Source organism: Ranitomeya imitator, chromosome 4 (assembly GCF_032444005.1).
Source record: "Ranitomeya imitator isolate aRanImi1 chromosome 4, aRanImi1.pri, whole genome shotgun sequence".
Lineage (NCBI taxonomy): Eukaryota > Metazoa > Chordata > Amphibia > Anura > Dendrobatidae > Ranitomeya > Ranitomeya imitator.
This window is the reverse complement of record NC_091285.1, coordinates 394,921,111-394,941,742: the sequence shown is the minus strand read 5'-3', so window position 1 is coordinate 394,941,742 and position 20,632 is coordinate 394,921,111. Positions and strand designations below refer to the sequence as shown.

At 39.7% G+C, this 20,632-nt stretch overlaps 1 protein-coding gene across 1 annotated transcript in view; it reads left to right on the top strand.

Moving 5' to 3' along the window:
- ITIH2 (inter-alpha-trypsin inhibitor heavy chain 2) overlaps positions 1–20,632 on the top strand; it is a 70,469-nt gene that overhangs the window by 37,996 nt on the left and 11,841 nt on the right. Inside the window, exons 11-15 of the mRNA XM_069762056.1 lie at positions 880–1,005; positions 2,943–3,124; positions 9,021–9,209; positions 9,700–9,839; positions 18,898–19,070. Coding sequence (XP_069618157.1) covers positions 880–1,005; positions 2,943–3,124; positions 9,021–9,209; positions 9,700–9,839; positions 18,898–19,070 — 810 coding nt within the window. The remainder of the gene's footprint in view (positions 1–879; positions 1,006–2,942; positions 3,125–9,020; positions 9,210–9,699; positions 9,840–18,897; positions 19,071–20,632) is intronic.

Below are 20,632 nucleotides of genomic sequence, written 5' to 3'. Positions count from 1 at the left end.
ATCATAACACTCCACCTTCAGTCGAATTGAAAATGAAGAGAAAGACAGAAATCAGCTATAGCCCAGACGTCCTCTTCATGTTCAATTCGACAAAAGGAGGAGACAGTGATGCCAGAGCTGATTGGGCACCGGGGTCACGTGTCACAACAACTGCAAGAGAGCCACGGACCATGAGTGTTAACACCGCTGGACAGGCCCCAGCATGAGGTGGGTATAGGTTTTTTTGTGGAGGAAAAGGAAGTGTGTCAGCACATCCATCCAGGATATAAGTAAAATCTTTCTTTATTGAAAAATAGATTAAAACATGGTAAAATGAAACCTCAGGAAACCTGATGCGTTTCTGGTGTATACTACAACCTTATTCATAAGAGAGCTCTCAGTGCTACGTACTACAGCTGTCATATCTCCATTTTTCTGCTTATTGTTTCCGGCATCTCTTATATTTAAAAAAATACATTCAAGTTCAAGCTACTGTAAACCATCTAGATATCTGGGAGAATGTTTTAAATGTTATTTTATATGCAGTGCTAAATGAGAATTGAAATCAATAAATGACTACCTTCAGCTCATAACATGCATGCTTGACATGTCAGAATCTTATCCTGCCTTGATAAACACATCTGTCAATCATTGGTGTGAGGGGTCTGGGATCATGATTGATGGACATACACAGCAGTCAGTCATCGGTCACTTAGATGAGTGCAGTCCTCATGAATACACCAAACTCATAACTAGGAGTCCAGTGCATTTTTTATGGCTCCTATTAGATAAAAGGACTTATTTTTCAAATATGTTTCACTTTTACATAACACAGAGTATGCACTCTACATCTGTCAAATATAAAGACAATTCCATTCAATGTGATTTAATTATTATCAGGTACAAACATCAATGAAGCACTCCTGAGAGCAGTCTTTATACTGAAAGAAGCCAGTGAGCAAAAACTGCTGGATCCAAACTCCGTCTCGTTGATTGTGCTAGTCTCAGACGGAGACCCCACTGTGGGTAAGTTAGACATCGGCCCTTGGTAAAACTAAAATCTCTGGTACTAGTAATGTACTGATGCTACAGTTAGGTACAGAAATATTTGGGCAGTGACAATTTAGTGACATTTTAGCTGTTTATCAAAACATATTGAAGATGCAGTTATATAATCAATGTGGGCTTAAAGTGCAGACTCTCAGCTTTATATTGAGGTATTCACATCATGGTTTAGGAATTACACCCCTTTAATATGTAACTGCCTATTTTTCAAGGGACGAAAAGTAATTGGTCAATTATCTCAAAAGCTCTTTAATGGGCTGCAAGGGCTATTCCCTTATTAATCCATCATCAATTAAGCAGTTAAAAGGTCTGGAGCTGATTCCAGGTGTGACATTTGCATTAGGAATCTGTGTCTGTGAACTCAAAACATGTCAAATATGCTCTCAATATGCTCTCAATAGAAAAGAAACAGACCATTATTAGGCTGAAAAAATAGAAGAAATCCATCAGAGAGATAGCAGAAAAGTTAAGAGCGATAAAATCAACAGTTTGGTACATTCTGCGAAAAAAGAGTGCATTGGTGAGCTTGGGAACTCAAAAAGGCCTATACATCCAGGGAAGACAACAGTGACAGATTATCGCAGAAGCCTTTCCATGGTGAATAAAAACCCCTTTCACAACATCCAATCAAGTCAAGAAAACTCTCCAGGAAGTAGGTATTTCAGTATCTAAGTCTACTGTAAAGAGAAGACTTAATGAGAGCAAATGCAGAAGTTCACAAGATGCAAACCATTAATCAGCCATAAAAATTAAAAGACCAGATTAGACTTTGCCCAAAAAAATCTAAAGAAGCCAATGAAGATGAAACTAAGATCAACCTGTACAAGAATGATGGAAAGAAGAAAGTATGGTGAAGGCTTGTAATGGCACCTGATCCAAAGTACACCTCCTCTGTAAAACATAGTGGAGGCAATGTGATGGCATGGGCATGCATTGCTTCCCATGCTACTGGGTCACTAGTGTGAAGCAGCCGGATAAATTCTGAAGTGTACATGGCTATACTTTCTGCTCAGATTCAACCAAGTGCATCAAGGTTGATTGGACGGCGCGTCACGGTACAGATGTACATTGACCCAAAGTATACTGCAAAAGCAACCGAGGAGTTTTTTAAGGCAAAGAATAGGAATATTCTGCAGTGTCCATGTCAATCACCAGATCTCAATCCCATCGAGCATGCGTTCCACATGCTTTATGCAAAACTTAATAAAGAAAGATCCACAAACAAGCAACAACTGAAGTCAGCTGCAGTAAAGGCCTGACAAAGCACCACAAAGGAGGAAAGTCAGCATTTGGTGTCGTCCATGGCTTCCAGAAGTCAGCCAGTTATTGCCTGCAAAGGATTCTCTACAAAGTATTAAAAAACATTTTAGCTAAGGTAAAGTTAGTTTGTCCATTTACTTTTGAGCCCCTGACATGAGGAGGTCCTGTAGAAAAAATGTTGCAATTCCTAAACATTTGATGGATGTTTTTGTTTAACCCGTAATTAACCCTGAAAGTCTACACTTCAATTGCATCTAAGTTGTTTCCTTTTTAATTGAAAAAAAGTGGGATGCAGAGCTCAAATCATGAAGATTCGGTCACTGTCCAAATATTTCTGGACCTAACTGTATCAGCGTTTCCTGTATCTAAGTAGAAATACAAGCAATGGACTACACTAATGGTTTACATAGCTCAACGGCTCAACTTGAGATAGGCTCCATATGATATGTCATATTTCTTATGGGTGAATGAAGTACTGCACTTTTTTTTTTACAATTTGGAGATCTGCTGACATTTTTGATATCTACTATTTAGATTGAGTCTCCAAGCAGTGCTTTTTTACTTAAAAAAAATACAAAAAACTAGAGAGGTAGTTATTTTTAAATTACTTTATTTTATTTATTGCCCTGTTCTTCCAGGTGAATTAAAATTGTCTAAAATTCTTAAGAACGTTAAAGCAAATAATCGCGATGAGTTCTCCGTTCATTCCCTTGGCATTGGGTTTGATGTTGACTATGACTTCTTAGAAAGACTGGCCCAGGAGAACCATGGGCTGGCTCAGAGGATTTTTGGAAACCAGGATACAGCTGCTCAACTCAAGGTTTTCTGTCTTTAATTATTAACTTTTGTAATTTTTTTTTATAGAAATCCACTTTAAATTTATTAACAGATTAGAGTTGCATCACATACATCGATTTATAGATCATAATTATATATATATATATATATATATACACATATAAATGTGGCACCCCTAGGGGTATTTGCCACAAAAATAGTTACTGACAGTAAATGCAAATACTAAAATAGCAAGACTGCACTACCACCTCCGGCCAGAAGGGGGAGCTCCAGAGACTCCCCTTGATCCATTCTGGTCTGAGAGAAGAACTGGCAGTTGGGCTAAGGAGCTGAAAGTGAGAGGTCATACAGTTGAATCTCTAACAGCCCTGTGACTGTTACCAGGCCTAAATCACCGGCCTGAGGAGAAGAGGGATAGAGAAAAAGGACATTGTGAGAACCGGGTAGCATTAATCACTACCCAGAACAGGCGCAAAGACGGATACCGGATCCGTGGCTGTATTCATTACATATAATACAGCAACCGGAAAAACGTGAGGTGATATCAGCTTCACTAGGGTCGGACGCAGCAACAGACACAGAGTTCAGCGGTACTCCTGGAGGGGGTAAGCCGATAAAAGGACTCGGGTTGCCCGTCGAACCAGGACCCGGAGGGGACAGATTGGGCCGGCAGCCAGTTCACATACAGCAGCAGGGCCACACAGATATTGCGTACAATAAGAGGCGAAGACCCCGGCAGGGTCAAGGTAACTCAGAGTTCCCATACAGACTCCGGTGACAGGACTGGTTGTAAATCCTTTTTTGTTAAAGTAAACTGGTTAAACGTTTCAGTGCCTCAGTCTTTCATTTGGACAATAGCCATCTATCCAGGATTGGGATCATCACCGCTGGGAGAACCTGCTGCTGATCAAGTAAGTGCCTGTTCCCTCATGATACCCTTTACACTGTGCATTGCCTGAGGCCACAGCACCGGGTCAAGCCACCCGTGACACCCCCCTCAAGAGACAGACCCCATTGGTCCGGTGCTGGGTACCCCGGTCTCTTGGGCGTCTGTCTCTTGAGGGGCGTGTCACGGGTGGCTTGACCCGGTGCTGTGGCCTCAGGCAATGCACAGTGTAAAGGGTATCGTGAGGGAACAGGCACTTACTTGATCAGCAGCAGGTTCTCCCAGCGGTGATGATCCCAATCCTGGATAGATGGCTATTGTCCAAATGAAAGACTGAGGCACTGAAACGTTTAACCAGTTTACTTTAACAAAAAAGGATTTACAACCAGTCCTGTCACCGGAGTCTGTATGGGAACTCTGAGTTACTTTGACCCTGCCGGGGTCTTCGCCTCTTATTGTACGCAATATCTGTGTGGCCCTGCTGCTGTATGTGAACTGGCTGCCGGCCCAATCTGTCCCCTCCGGGTCCTGGTTCGACGGGCAACCCGAGTCCTTTTATCGGCTTACCCCCTCCAGGAGTACCGCTGAACTCTGTGTCTGTTGCTGCGTCCGACCCTAGTGAAGCTGATATCACCTCACGTTTTTCCGGTTGCTGTATTATATGTAATGAATACAGCCACGGATCCGGTATCCGTCTTTGCGCCTGTTCTGGGTAGTGATTAATGCTACCCGGTTCTCACAATGTCCTTTTTCTCTATCCCTCTTCTCCTCAGGCCGGTGATTTAGGCCTGGTAACAGTCACAGGGCTGTTAGAGATTCAACTGTATGACCTCTCACTTTCAGCTCCTTAGCCCAACTGCCAGTTCTTCTCTCAGACCAGAATGGATCAAGGGGAGTCTCTGGAGCTCCCCCTTCTGGCCGGAGGTGGTAGTGCAGTCTTGCTATTTTAGTATTTGCATTTACTGTCAGTAACTATTTTTGTGGCAAATACCCCTAGGGGTGCCACATTTATATATATATATATATATATATACAGTGGGGCAAAAAAGTATTTAGTCAGTCAGCAATAGTGCAAGTTCCACCACTTAAAAAGATGAGAGGCGTCTGTAATTTACATCATAGGTAGACCTCAACTATGGGAGACAAACTGAGAAAAAAAAATCCAGAAAATCACATTGTCTGTTTTTTTATCATGTTTTTTGCATATTATGGTGGAAAATAAGTATTTGGTCAGAAACAAACAATCAAGATTTCTGGCTCTCACAGACCTGTAACTTCTTCTTTAAGAGTCTCCTCTTTCCTCCACTCATTACCTGTAGTAATGGCACCTGTTTAAACTTGTTATCAGTATAAAAAGACACCTGTGCACACCCTCAAACAGTCTGACTCCAAACTCCACTATGGTGAAGACCAAAGAGCTGTCAAAGGACACCAGAAACAAAATTGTAGCCCTGCACCAGGCTGGGAAGACTGAATCTGCAATAGCCAACCAGCTTGGAGTGAAGAAATCAACAGTGGGAGCAATAATTAGAAAATGGAAGACATACAAGACCACTAATAATCTCCCTCGATCTGGGGCTCCACGCAAAATCCCACCCCATGGGGTCAGAATGATCACAAGAACGGTGAGCAAAAATCCCAGAACCACGCGGGGGGACCTAGTGAATGAACTGCAGAGAGCTGGGACCAATGTAACAAGGCCTACCATAAGTAACACACTACACCACCATGGACTCAGATCCTGCAGTGCCAGACGTGTCCCACTGCTTAAGCCAGTACATGTCCGGGCCCGCCCGAAGTTTGCTAGAGAGCATTTGGATGATCCAGAGGAGTTTTGGGAGAATGTCCTATGGTCTGCTGAAACCAAACTGGAACTGTTTGGTAGAAACACAACTTGTCGTGTTTGGAGGAAAAAGAATACTGAGTTGCATCCATCAAACACCGTACCTACTGTAAAGCATGGTGGTGGAAACATCATGCTTTGGGGCTGTTTCTCTGCAAAGGGGCCAGGACGACTGATCCGGGTACATGAAAGAATGAATGGGGCCATGTATCGTGAGATTTTGAGTGCAAACCTCCTTCCATCAGCAAGGGCATTGAAGATGAAACGTGGCTGGGTCTTTCAACATGACAATGATCCAAAGCACACCGCCAGGGCAACGAAGGAGTGGCTTCGTAAGAAGCATTTCAAGGTCCTGGAGTGGCCTAGCCAGTCTCCAGATCTCAACCCTATAGAAAACCTTTGGAGGGAGTTGAAAGTCTGTGTTGCCAAGCGAAAAGCCAAAAACATCACTGCTCTAGAGGAGATCTGCATGGAGGAATGGGCCAACATACCAACAACAGTGTGTGGCAACCTTGTGAAGACTTACAGAAAACATTTGACCTCTGTCATTGCCAACAAAGGATATATTACAAAGTATTGAGATGAAATTTTGTTTCTGACCAAATACTTATTTTCCACCATAATATGCAAATAAAATGTTAAAAAAACAGACAATGTGATTTTCTGGATTTTTTTTTCTCAGTTTGTCTCCCATAGTTGAGGTCTACCTATGATGTAAATTACAGACGCCTCTCATCTTTTTAAGTGGTGGAACTTGCACTATTGCTGACTGGCTAAATACTTTTTTGCCCCACTGTATATATATACACAGCGGGTGAAATAAGTATTGAACACGTCACTAGGGTTGAGCGAAACGGGTCGAAATTTTTCAAAAGTCGCCGACTTTTGGCAAGGTCGGGTTTATGAAACCCGACCCGACCCCAGTGGGGGGTCGGCCATGAAGTCGGCGATCTTTTGAATCTAGAATCGGAATTCCGATACCGATTCCCGATATGTTTAAGATATCGGGAATTGGTATCGGAATTCAGATTTAAGTGTAAAATAAAGAATTAAAATAAAAAATATCGCAATACTTACCCTCTGACGCGCCCTGGTACTAACCGGGAACCTTCCTTCCTTAGAATCAGCCTTCCAGGACCCTACGGTGACGTCGCGGTGACGTCGCGGCTTGTGATTGGCCGCGCGGCCGCCCATGTGACCGCTCGCGCGGCCAATCACAAGCCGCGACGTCACCCGCGACGTCACCGAAGGTCCTGGAAGGGCTGATTCTTAGGAAGGAAGGCTGCCGGAAAGAAGCAGGGCGCGTCCGAGGGTGATTATATACCTAATAGGAATATACTCACCCTCGGACGCGCCCTGCTTCTTTCCGGCAGCCTTCCTTCCTAAGAATCAGCCCTTCCAGGACCTTCGGTGACGTCGCGGGTGACGTCGCGGCTTGTGATTGGCCGCGCGAGCGGTCACATGGGCGGCCGCACGGCCAATCACAAGCCGCGACGTCACCGCAACGTCACCGCAAGGTCCTGGAAGGCTGATTCTAAGGAAGGAAGGTTCCCGGTTAGTACCAGGGCGCGTCAGAGGGTAAGTATTGCGATATTTTTTATTTTAATTCTTTATTTTACACTAAAATATGGATCGCAGGGCCTGAAGGAGAGTTTCCGCTCCTTCAGACCCTGGGAACCATGGAAACCCAATGCACTGCAGTGGGTTTCGGGTTTCGTCCGACCTCGACCCCGACTTTTTTATAGGATCGGCCGATTTCACTCGACCCGACTTTTTCAAAAGTCGGGTTTCGTGAAACCCGACCCGATCCTATAAAAGTAAAGGTCGCTCAACCCTACACGTCACCAATTTTCTAAGTAAATATATTTCTCTAGGCCATTGACATGAAATTCTTCTCGGATGTTGATAGCAACCAATCCAATCCACACAGGCAAAGAAATCAAACCCTAGATATCAATAACTTAAGTTATGTGTAATAATGAAAAATGACACTGGGACAAACTTACTGAAATGTATTTAATACTTCATATAAATGTCTTTGTTGGTGATGATAGCTTCAAGAAGCCTCCTGTATATAGTTTCTAGTCACATGCATTACTCAAGTGTGATTTTGATAATGTGTGCAAACTGTAAAGCGCTGCGGAATATGTTAGCGCTATATAAAAATAAACATTATTGTTATTATTTTGTTCTATTTTTCCACACAAACACTTTTCAAATCCAGAAGGTTCGGTGTGCTCCGTCTATGAACTTTGAGCTTTAGCTTCTTCCTTAAATGTTCTACTGGATTCAAGTAAGGTGATAATCTGGGTCATTCTAGCAGCTTTATTTTCTTTCTCTGAAACCAACTGAGAGTTTCCTTGGCCGTGTGTTTGGGATGATTGTCTTGTTGAAATGTCCAACTTCGTTCCATCTTCATCATCCTGGTAGATGGCAGCAGATTTTTTTAATCAAGAATGTATAGATTCATTTGTCCATTCATCTTTCCTTTAATTGCATGAGCTTGTCAGTGCTGCATGCTGAAAATAAAACCCCACACCATGATGTCCCCCCTCTAAATGTTACTGTTGGTATGGTGTTTTGGGTGATATGCAGTGCCTTTTGGCCTCCAAACATGGTGTGCATTATGGCCTCAAAAGAGTTTGATTTTGGTCTCATCAGACCAGACTATGTTCTCCTAGTATTTCACAGGCGTGTCTAAATGTTGTTGGGCAAACATAACGCTCTTGATCATGCTATCAGTATGTTTTGCACCAAGAAGGTTGCGAAGGTCTTGAGACAGCTAGCTGCTTTTACTCATCGTGAGATGTTTCTTTTGTGGCACCTTGGTAATGAGACACCTTTTTGTAGGCCAGCAGTTGAACCAGCTGATATTTTTTACTAAGTGGCAGGATTGCTTTCTAATTACTCTAAGATTGCAGCTGGTGTCAAGATTTTTCATGCACCTTTCTTTCTTCATGTGTTCAATACTTTTTCCCTGTGTCATTTCTCATTATTACACAAGACTTAGTTTATGGACGTGTACGGTTTGATTTCTTTGCCTGTGTGGATTGGATGAGTTGTGGGCTGTTACTGACATCTGGTGAGAATTTCATGTCTATAGCACCTTCGGAAATATATTTACTTAGAAAATACATATTTCTCCATATATATCAGCACGAGTTACTCTAATTTGATCTTGTTTTCCAGGAATTTTATAAGAAGGTATCCACACCTCTTCTCAAAGACATTGTGTTTGAGTACCCATCAAATGGAGTCTCTGATATGACGAATAACCGTTTCCACCATTATTTTGGAGGTGATGAAATTGTTGTAGCTGGTAAAGTTGACCCTGAAAAGAAAACACCCATAGAAAGCTTCATCACTGCAACATCTGCTGTGAGTCTTCTAATAACGTTTGGGGATTTCTTGCAAAATACATATATTATTTTTAATATATTATTATTAATATCTGAAACAAATATAGTTTTTCTTCCAGTATACTGCCGTATTTATTGACAATAAGGTATTTATTATGCTTTGTTCTATTATTCAGTGTGTATATCCTGGACTTAAGGCCCAGATGTATGCTACTGTAGCCGTATAGTTCCATAGTCAGCCACTGACCCTCATCATGAACAATGTTCCTCGCACAAAATACAGGAAGCCTTTGTGATGGAAAGTGACTGCAACAAGTCTGTTGGCATATACTGCATCTGTTCCATAGAGGTTAATGGCTATCTAAGTCATAATCATTGGGAGATTTCATAGCTGTTCTTTATTACTTATTGTAGTTTTTAGGGAAGATATGAAAAAAAATCTTTAACAATATTGAAATGGAATGAACATTTTTTTTAATCTTATCATGTCTAAAAATATTTTTATTCAGGATGACGTTAACTTCCTGCTAGAAACCATTTCAGAAATTGAAGCATTGAATGACTTCTTTGCCCAAAGTAAACACGCGTTTCCTGATTTCGCCAAGCAATATTGGGCCCAGCTAACCATTAACCAGCTGCTAGCTGAGAGGTGAGGACAATAACATTATCCTATACTTTATGAATCAATTGTCTTTCAGTTTAATCCATTTATATGCAGATGGATGGCAAAGCACATAAAAGTGCCCCAGTCACAATATTGTATATAATGTTGGGCCTTTACATTGAAATAAAGATTCCTGAACAATATAATATACAGACCCCTTTTACTCACTCCCATTTCCAGAGCTCCATCTTGAATATAGTGGAGATGCTCATGCTACATTCATTTTCTATGGGAATGTCGGAAATAGCAGCACCATCTACTTGGCTATTTCCCTCAGTTCTGAAGACAACTTCAGATCTGTTTACAGGGATTGTCCGCAAAAAAAGTACATTTTAATCAATAGATCTTGGAATAATAATAATTTCCACAATTGGATGTGTGTAAATAAAATGGTCCTGTGCTGAGATAATCTTATACATGTGCCCCTTCTGTGTACTGTGTAATGGCCGTGTCTGACCGTACAGGGACGTGGTCTGATCATACCAGAGCTCCTGGGCAAGGGAGGAAGCAAAAGAGTATACAGAATGGACAACATTTTACCTCAGGAAAAGAATCAACTGTGATCCCCTGCTGCCCTGTCTGTATACTCTTGTGCATTCTCCCCTGCCCAGGAGATGTAGTATGATCAGATACAACCATTACAAAGTTCTAGGAAAAACCTTTAAAAGGGTTATGTAAGCCTCCTGAATGGATACAATTAAAAAGTGCTTGTAAAACCAAACTTCTTATTAAATTCCTCTCTTTCCTCAAGAACAGAGGGATCTTTAAATCTGTTGTGCACTGCTCTTTGCCTATGTTTCCAACCACCTCTACAGTGTATCAGCTACAAGCTACAACAAGTTTCCTAGTAAAAGAAGCACTGCTGACCTGAATGGTCAATTTTTAAGGCGCACACTGTTCTCCAGCAAGCTCGGAGGTGATTGGACATCCATATAAAGTAGAGGCAGCATGTGTCCACCCTCATATACAACATTCTACAATGCTGTATGTATGTATGTCCACAATCCGCACTCCATAAAACAAAAAATAGCTTTTATTATACTCACATACAGGGCGGTTCGGTCCGAGTTCTTCATCCGGCGCCTCCTCTCTTCTTCCTTCGCATGGATGATGTTTTTCTACATCATCCACACAGTATCCTCTGCATCGCTTTCCTCCGAAGAGTAAAGTTCTAAAATGTGAAAAGCCAAAGAATGCTGGCACATACGCACTACAATACTTTGCTCAGAAGAGCGAGCAGAGGACACTGTGTGGATGACGTAGAATGCGCCATCCACATGAAGCAGATGAGGAGAATGGCGATTGCAAGAAGAGGGGCGCCGGATCAAAAATAGCGACGACCATTGTACTGGACTGTGCCATAGGCGACTATAATAAAAGCTTCCTTTATATATATATATATATATATATATATATATATATATATATATATATATATATGAAGAGCTCATTGGGGAATTGTTTACAGCTTTGTAAAATGCTGTAACAGAGGTCTTACAGGTGCTGACCGAATTTTATATGGGAAAAACATGGTGACAGGTTGCCTTTATTTTTTCATTTGAGTTGTATTTGGGCAATTCAACAAATAGGCTTTACTGCAACCATTAACTCAACCCTTTCAAATTCATAATGGTACCCACCAGGGCTGTCCTTCATCACCTTTGCTTTGTGCAATGTGTATAGAGCCCCTCGCCACTGCCATACGCCTCAGTCCAAATCCAAATATTCACAGACAAGGAATTTAAACTGTTTGTATTCAGAGATTATGTTTTATGGACAGTAATGCAATTACATATTACCTTCCTAACCTACATTCTGTCTTAGGACTATTTAGTTATCTGTCAGACTATAAGGTTAACAATAGAAAAACAGAAGCCTTCATTCTCAATGTCTCTAACACATAATTACACTCGTTAATAAAAAACTATAACTATAGGTGGAAAGACGCCTATCTGAAATATTTGGGGGTTCAACTGGCTTCCAGCTATAAATCAATATATCATTATAATTATCCGGTTATTTAATGAACTCAAATGATTACTTAGTAAATGGAACAGTCTTACTCTATATATGTTTCGGGGGATTTCAGCAGTCAAAATGACTAAACTTTTAATTTAAATAAAGTTTTATTTAAACAGTTTAAACTTAATACATTGTTTTCATAAAAGGAAAATAAAGATATATTATTCCGTCGCAATGGAGCTTCAATGAATTGTAATAATAATGCAATTGACATAAAGGGGAACCAGACAAAGACCGGCGGAGGATAGAACAATAGGAAAGAGACAAACTAAAAATTCCACAGCATATAAAATAGCAAGAACTTATCCTTAAATAATATATCAATCTAAATGTACCATATTATAGGAAGAATTATGGAGAAAGGCGTAATGCTCGATCCAATTGTGTCCAAATCCATCCAAGGACTCCAAATTTTGAAAAAGAGATCCCAAGTATCACCTCTGGTTGCTTGAATACGTTCAGCGAGCATAATATTATTCATTCTTTCTTTAACAACTGATATGGAGAGCGAGGGTGATTTCCATTTAGCAGCTATATGAATTTTGGTAGCCATAAAGAGAAAGTTTACTAGATTGTGCATACCCTTATGGAGTAAGGGGTGTCTTGCCCCCAGTAGGAAAACTGCTGGATCTAAACAAATGCGTTTGCCAATCATTTGATCTACTAGAAATTTTACTTTTTGCCAAAGGTTTAATACTATGGGACACGTCCACCATATATGCATCATATCCCCTCGTTGGTTACAACCTCGGAAGCACAAAGCAGATAAATGTGGATATATGCTATGTAGTTTAGATGGAACAAGATATGTCCTATGGAGTACCTTTAATGAGGTCTCCACCAGAGATGATTGATGACTACCTTTAGATAATGTATCACAGCAAAATCTCCAGTCTTCTATAGATAATTCAATACCCAGGTCCCTCTCCCAGTTTATCATGTAACTCAATTTTTTCTCGTCATGAGGGGGATTAATAATTGAATATATCAAAGAAATTGTACCTCTTCCCATAGGATCATTGATACATTTTTGTTCAAAACTGGAGATGGTAAGAGGGTTTTTGTTTGGTATAAGTCTTTTAGCAAAATGGAATATTTGGTTCATTTGTAGGGATTCTCTTACCGGAGGTTTATATTTCTGAATAAACTCCTGTCTATCAAGTAATATATTAAATGATGAACACACATGTTTTAGTGTAAAAAATCCCTTTAAGATCCACCATGAAAAGAGGTGTGGGTTTAAACCAGGGGTAAACATTGGATTAAAAAAAAATTAGTCAAAGGAGAGTGAGCTGACTGTAGTCCAAACTTAAATCTAACTTTTCTCCAGAGGAACAAGGAGTGGGCTGTAATGGGGTGCTATACTATTAATGCCTTTTGGGAGTTTTTCCATTGTCCACATTAAACCAGGTAATGAGAATGGTTTGATAAGCGATGATTCTAAAAGTACCCATCTCGGTTTATTGATATATGAACAGGTGCTTGTTAATTGGGCTATTTGTGTAGACCTGTAATACAGAGCAAAATTTGGTAATGAGACTCCTCCTAATTTTCTATGAAAAAATATGGTTTTTCGTAGAATTCTAGTTTTTTTTTCTCTGCCAAATATAACTAAATACTAGATTATGTATCTTAGAAAATGTTATAGTTGGTATAGCTATTGGTAGGGAGCGAAATATGTGTAGGAAACGAGGTAGAGAGACCATTTTAATTGAGTGGATTCTTCCTAGCCACGATAAATTAGTCGAAGACCATTTGGTAAGGTCAGCTTGAAGGTTCTGGATGAGGGGAGTGTAGTTCCACTTAAAAAGAGTTGGCCTGTTTGATGTTAAATTGATACCTAAATATGTCAAGTAATTATCCTTTTTTATGAAATAAAAGTGGGAGACTATACTGTCTTGTGTTTCCTTATGAGTATTTATAAAAAGGGGTTCAGATTTATCTACATTTATCTTGAGACCAGAAATAGTTTCAAAATCGTGAAGCAAAGAAAATAAATTAGGAAGAGTGGTGTGGGGGTTAGTAACAGTTAAAAGAAGATCTGTGAAAAGACTGACTTTATATTGGTCACCTAAATCTGAGGGACCTGTAATATTTGGATTTTTTCTAATAGCTTCTGCAAGTTGTTCTATTGCTAGTGCAAAAAGGGCTGGGGCCAGTGGGCAGCCCTGACTTGTACCTCGTTGTATTTTAACCGGAGTTGGGTGCATTGTTGGATGTTTTAGGTATGCCATCGGGTTATCGTGAGGAAGGCGAATACATGAAATAAACTGAGATGGAAAACCAAATCTTGTGAGGACAGGGAATAGATAAGGCCATGATAGTGAGTCAAACGCCTTTTTCAATGTCAAGTGCCAAGAGTAGTAGTTGTTTTTGATGAGTATTTGCTGAGTGAATATTATTAAGATTTTGTCTAATACTGTCTGGAGCTTGCCTTGCAGGTATAAACCCCACCTGGTCATTATGGATTAGAGAGGGTAACAACCTATTTAATATATTGGCAATAATTGATGTAAAAAAATTTAAATCTATATTTAAGAGGGAAATAGGCCTAAAGTTTTTCGTCAGTAGGTGATCTCTTTTAGGTTTGGGTATTACAGTAATATGTGCTATATAAAATTCTGGAGGCATCTGTAAGCCATTTAAAAGTGAATTACATATACTTTGTAAATGGGGTGTAAGAGTGTCTTTAAATGTTTTATAGTACATTGCTGTAAGGCCATCTGGCCCAGGGGCTTTTCCTTTTTTTAAATTTTTGATGGTAAAAGCTATCTCTTCTTCAGAAACTTCTGAATAGAGTTGTTAGGACATAGATTCAGAAACTTTAGGGAGTCCTAGGTTTTGAAAAAAATCAAGCATAAGTTGTGGGGGAGCTGGTTGAGGGGCAGAATAAAGATTTTGATAGTAGTTATGAAAAGTGTTATAAAGTCTGGGTGGGCTGAGACTTTCCCTGTATGATCTTTTATAGCAGAAATGAGATTATTTGATTCTGTCATTCGCAATTTTCGTGCTAACATTTTACTTGGTTTATATGTTTATAAAAAGTGGCTTTAGTCCAAGTTAGAGCTCTTTCAGTCTTATTGGTAAGGGTAGTGTTCAACTGAAGCTTAATGTCTTGGTTTCTTTTGATAAGTTAGAGAGGTGTGGACATTTGATTAGCTAGTTCTAGCCTTGCAAGATTATTAGATTCTTTTTGTTAGCAGCCAATTTGATCAGAGTACCGGTGACGTATTTTTTATAGGCTAACCAAATCATACCCGGGGAGGAGTCTTCTGTAGTATTAATTTCAAAATATTTAACAATGTCTTCTCTGATTGTATTAGTAGCTATCAAAATGACTAAGCTTTTAGACTTGTTTGCAACTTTCTTAAAGCACAGTCCATGAGAAAGTTTATTAGAGGAAAGATACCTCCATGATTACATTTCTTATCACATCCCCTTAATATGTAAATCTTAAGGAGAAAGGGGTCTATATTGCAAAAAGATATTGCTAAAAAAATAGATTTTAATGAATTATATTTAAAAAAAATTTACAATAAAATTTCAAGGAGATAGAATATTAATATATTGGTGCGCTAACCTAGAAATATTACATAAAAAATGTGTGGTATCTTATCTCAGAAGGCAAAAGAAAATATACTTGGTTTCAAGGAGACTATTCATAGAATATCAGACATGCATACAAAGACAGCAGAATCCCCTACAGCTAGTTTATAAAGTGCAAGTGCATTTGTCTTAAGTCTAGAGGTCAAGTCAATGTAAGCAGGTGTAGACAGTGGGTGCACTAGTCCTATCAGAGTCACCTATTTTTCTAACTTTACATCCTGTGGAAATAGCATTTCCATTATAGTGCACGTATCAATAGGGAAATGGTAAGGAGATAAGTCAAACCAAACAATATAATTGTATGTACTTACAAAGTGCTAAGTCCCTTATGCTAAGGGTATAGCGTGCCATCACCCCGACTATGCTGCTTTGCCCCTTTTGGAAAAAGCATAGGTGAAACGACGGTTTTTACTTAATTCCCTATATAGACAATATATAGACGATCACCTTAAAACTCATACATGAGTTAATGTGAAAATTTTCTAGAGGGATCCTCTCGCTTAGTACTTGGCAAGGAATATGGAGCCTTCCATATGCTTCACCTATAGAGAAAATCAATATAAGCAATGCCTTGGTATCACACTCCTTCCCTATTACATAAACTTAACCCTAATATTCCCAACTGTTGTTGGAGACATGGTGAAATTGAGTGGGGTTTGCCTCTCTTATTCTGGTCTTGTGCAGGTATTTAAGGCTTTTGAGAATCTGTTAAGGCTCTCATTTTGATCTTCACATACCCCTTGATTGTAAACTTTCTTTACCCACTGTTTCAGATTCAACAACTTTTACTACATATGACCACTGCTGCTATATGTCTGGTAGTGTGCACAGTACCATTCAAAAGTTTAGGGTCACCCAGACAATTTTATGTTTTCCATGATAACTCATACTTTTATTAATCAAATGAGTTGCCAAATGAATTGAAAATCTAGTCCAGACATTGACAAGGTTCAAAAAAAAGATTTTTATTTCAAATAATAATTTTCTCCTTCAAACTTTGCTGTCATCAAAGAATGCTCCCTTTGCAGCAATTACAGCATTGCAGACCTTTGGCATTCTAACAGTTAATTTGCTGAGGTAATCTGGAGAAATTTCACCGCATGCTTCCAGAAGCCACTCCCACAAGTTGGTTTGGCTTGATGGGCACTTTTTGTGTACCATACGGTCAAGCTGCTCCCACAACAGCTCAATGGAGTTGAGATCTGGTGACTGCCCTGGCCACTCCATTATAGATAGAATGCCAGCTGCCTGCTCCTTCCCTAAATAGTTCTTGCACAATTTGGAGGTGTGCTTTGGGTCATTGTCCTATTGTAGGATGAAATTGGCTCCAATCAAGCGCTGTCCACAGGGTGTGGCATTGCAAAATGTAGTGAAAGCCTTCCTTATTGAAAATCCCTTTTACCTTGTGCAAATCTCCCACTTTACCAGCATCAAAGCAACCCCAGACCATCACATTACCTCCATGCTTGACAAATGGCCTCTCACAAATGTTCTTCTGTGTGATCCAAACACCTCAAACTTGGATTCGTCTGTCCATAACACTTTTTTCCAATCTTCCTCTGTCCAATGTCTGTGTTCTTTTGCCCATATTAATCTTTCCTTTTATTAGCCAGTCTCAGATATGGCTTTTTCTTTGCCTCTCTGCCTTGAAGGCCAGCATCCCAGAGTCGCCTCTTCACTGTAGTCGTTGATAATGGCATTTTGCGTGTACTATTTAATGAAGCTGCCAGTTGAGGACCTGTGAGGCGTTGATTTCTCAAACTACAGACTATAATGTACTTGTCTTGTTGCTCAGTTGTGCAGCGGGGCCTCCCACTTCTCTTTCTACTCTGGTTAGAGCCTGTTTGTGCTTTCCTCTGAAGGGAGAAGTACACACTGTTGTAGGAAATCTTCAGTTTCTTGGCAATTTCTTGCATGGAATAGCCTTCATTTCTAAGAACAAGAATAGACTGTCGAGTTTCACGTGAAAGTTCTTTTTTTCTGGCCATTTTGAGAGTTTAATGGAACCAACTGTAATGCTCCAGATTCTCAACTAGCTCAAAAGGTCAGGTTTATAGCTTCTCTAATCAGCCAAACTGTTTTCAGCTGTGCTAATATACGTGTACAAGGGTTTTCAAGGGTATTCTAACCATCCATTATCCTTCTTACACAGTTAGCAAACACAAAGTACCATAAGAACACTGGAGTGATGATTGTTGGAAATGGGCCCTTATACACCTATTGCATTACAAACCTGATATTTGCAGCTAAAATAGTCATTTACCACATTAACAATGTATAGAGTGTATTTCTGAATCATTTAATGTTAGCTTCATTGGAAAAAACTGTGCTTTTCTTTCAAAAATAATTAAATTTAAAAGTGACCCTAAACTTTTGAATGGTAGTGTATATGGAGGTTGACTCATCCGTCATCAAATAATGAGTTACACATGGGTATACAAGATATGCAAAGCATGGAATACCTCATAGCTCTGTTAGTGAAGCACTCCTCACATCAAAGGTTTTATCCTCTTAATATATTGTAGTAATCACATTATATGGCACTGTGTACTTACAATTGCTCATTTTGCCTTTCTACCCAGTTAGACCTAATGAAAAACAGAAGAATTATGACATCACATGATTAAAAACTGACTAGCTAAATCCTTGTAAGCTCTAAGTAGAAACAGTAGGTCAATTTTCCCTGTATGAGTCATGAGTCACTGCAAAAGTCCCTGGCAGGGGGGAGAAGAGGAGCTGGGTCAGGAATTGAAGAGGGGAATGATTTATGCAGGGCCAAGATACTTCCTGTTTTACATAGAGCTTAGAAAAGAGAAGAATTAGCTGGATTGAAAGGCAAAAAGAGCAATTGTAAGTACACAGTGCTATATAGTATAATGATTGCAATATATTAAGAAAAGAAAAACTTTGATAGGAGCGCTTTTTTAAATAACACAATTGAGAACTTTGAAGAACTCCTTGGGCCACATAGTGGGTACAAAGAACTGTTAATGAACATTGTTATGAATAGTAGTTTTTGTAGTAGGTGTCGAATTAGAACTTCTCTTTAATTCCTTCCTCGCTTCTGTGTCATCGCCTTGTCTTAGCTTGTAATTGGTCATGTTCAAATGTAATTATAAGATGTGAATTCTCAAGTGCCGAGTTCATGCATTGTTTATCAAGTTAAACTATGTAGTATTGTTTGCCAATATTTTGACTTTCATGTCTTTAACTCTCTTTTCACTCTTAAATTTTATTTTTGAGAAATTCAATAAAAATTCAGTTAAATAAAAAAAATAAGCTTGAGTAAGACTTATAACATAGGTGCTAGACACAATCTAGATCTGAAATCTCACAAAATATTTTTCAGTTCTTAACTTGTGTGTGATCTTGGAAAAAAAAAACGTATTTTTACCAATGCTGATTTCTTGTGCAGGAACTTGGCGACCACAGCTGAAGCCAAACGAAACCTAACCAAGAGAATTATGCAGTTGTCCATAACCCACCATTTTGTGACCCCTTTTACATCCTTGTTGATTGAGAGTGAAGATGGAAAGGAGAAAATGTTGGCAGACTCCCCAAATACCCTCAAAGGAGCTTGCTGCCAAAGTCAGTACAATGAATTTACATTAATTTTCTTTGCAACAGGGTAATATTTCAGTAATTCTTGAAGACTTTCAGTCTATGTATGACTGTTTAAACATATTTCAGACCCAACCCCTAGGAATGTCATAAAGGAAGATTTGTAGATTATGTCCGCACTGCCAACCAATTCAAAGCCAGACATAGTGAAGGAATTAATGGTGATAATGTTGATGTGGTATTACCTGAAGGAGTCATATAGACTCTGAAACGCGATGAATAAACCACCATTAATTCCTTCACTACGTCTGGCTTCGAATTGGTTGGCAGCGTGGACATAATCCATAAATCTTCCTTTATAACATTCCTGTTATGGTCGCGTGTTGACCCGTGGATCTGCGGCAGCTGGCATATACACGCTTTCATTACACTACAATCAGGTGGGCAGCTTTTTTCTAATACGATACTTGTGAGGTAAGACCCTATCTGCGCTTTTCTTTTTCCTGCAAGTTTTTATTACTAGACCCCACCCCTAGTATTCTTTGGGGAAGCCTTCCTAATGAGCAGAAACACCCACATTCGCTTTTGGGCATGGTTTTGCTAAGCCCTGCCCTCTTTGCATTCCAGTTTGCAGGGCTGTCCCTAAAAAAAAAATCAGGATTGTTGGCAATTGTGTACATAACTGGTTGAAAGGCAAAGTTAAGTACTTAAATGGACAATTGTAAAGTAAAATGACAGTTTTATATACATCTCTGCACCGCCTATAACACTTAATACCAGCAAAGTGATGTCAGTGATGTCAGTGATGGCATCAGTATTGCTGGCTGCAAAACTGGATTATAGAAAAGGCACATAGGAAACCAGCACCACTCGGGTCCTCCACCACTCACCCTTCCTGCCTAGATCATTCCTTTTATAATCTAGTTGTTTAAAGGAGAACATCTGACAAAAAAATGAAGGGGCTTGCAATGGAGTCACAAGCAGCTAGAATTAGCTTGTATCCCTCGAGTCATCCTTTTGAATGAATTCAGATTTGTCGATTGAAGTCCAAGGACGTAGCTGTCACCATAGTGGAAATAGAAATGTGAAGGAGTGGACACCTCTTCCACATGTGTGAGACATAGTGGACTAGGTAGGGTTGAGAACCTAAAGGTAGAATAAGGTTCACTACCTAATATAGTCCAGCCATGCCAGACTCTGTTCAGCACAGACTTCATTTTTGGTGTACAAAATGTCTTCTCTCACTTTCCTGTTACTTAATCCTTGTCATCTGAAAAATGAGAAACCTCCGTCTAATGTTAGAGAAAGCCAAGGTTAACAGTAATATGTTAGCCTATATCATATATAGGTACAAGCATGTAGTGAAAAGCGCTTACTACAACATGAATGTTACATTACACCGACACCAAAGCAAACAGATGGAAAGATTGTCAGTGGTGATGAGCGAGTGTGCTCCTTGCTCGGGTTTTCTCAAGCATGCTCGGGTTACCTCCGAGTATTTATGAGTGCTCGGAGATTTAGTTTTCATTGCGCAGCTGAATGATTTACAGCTATTAGCCAGCCTAAGTACATGTGGGGGTTGCCTGGTT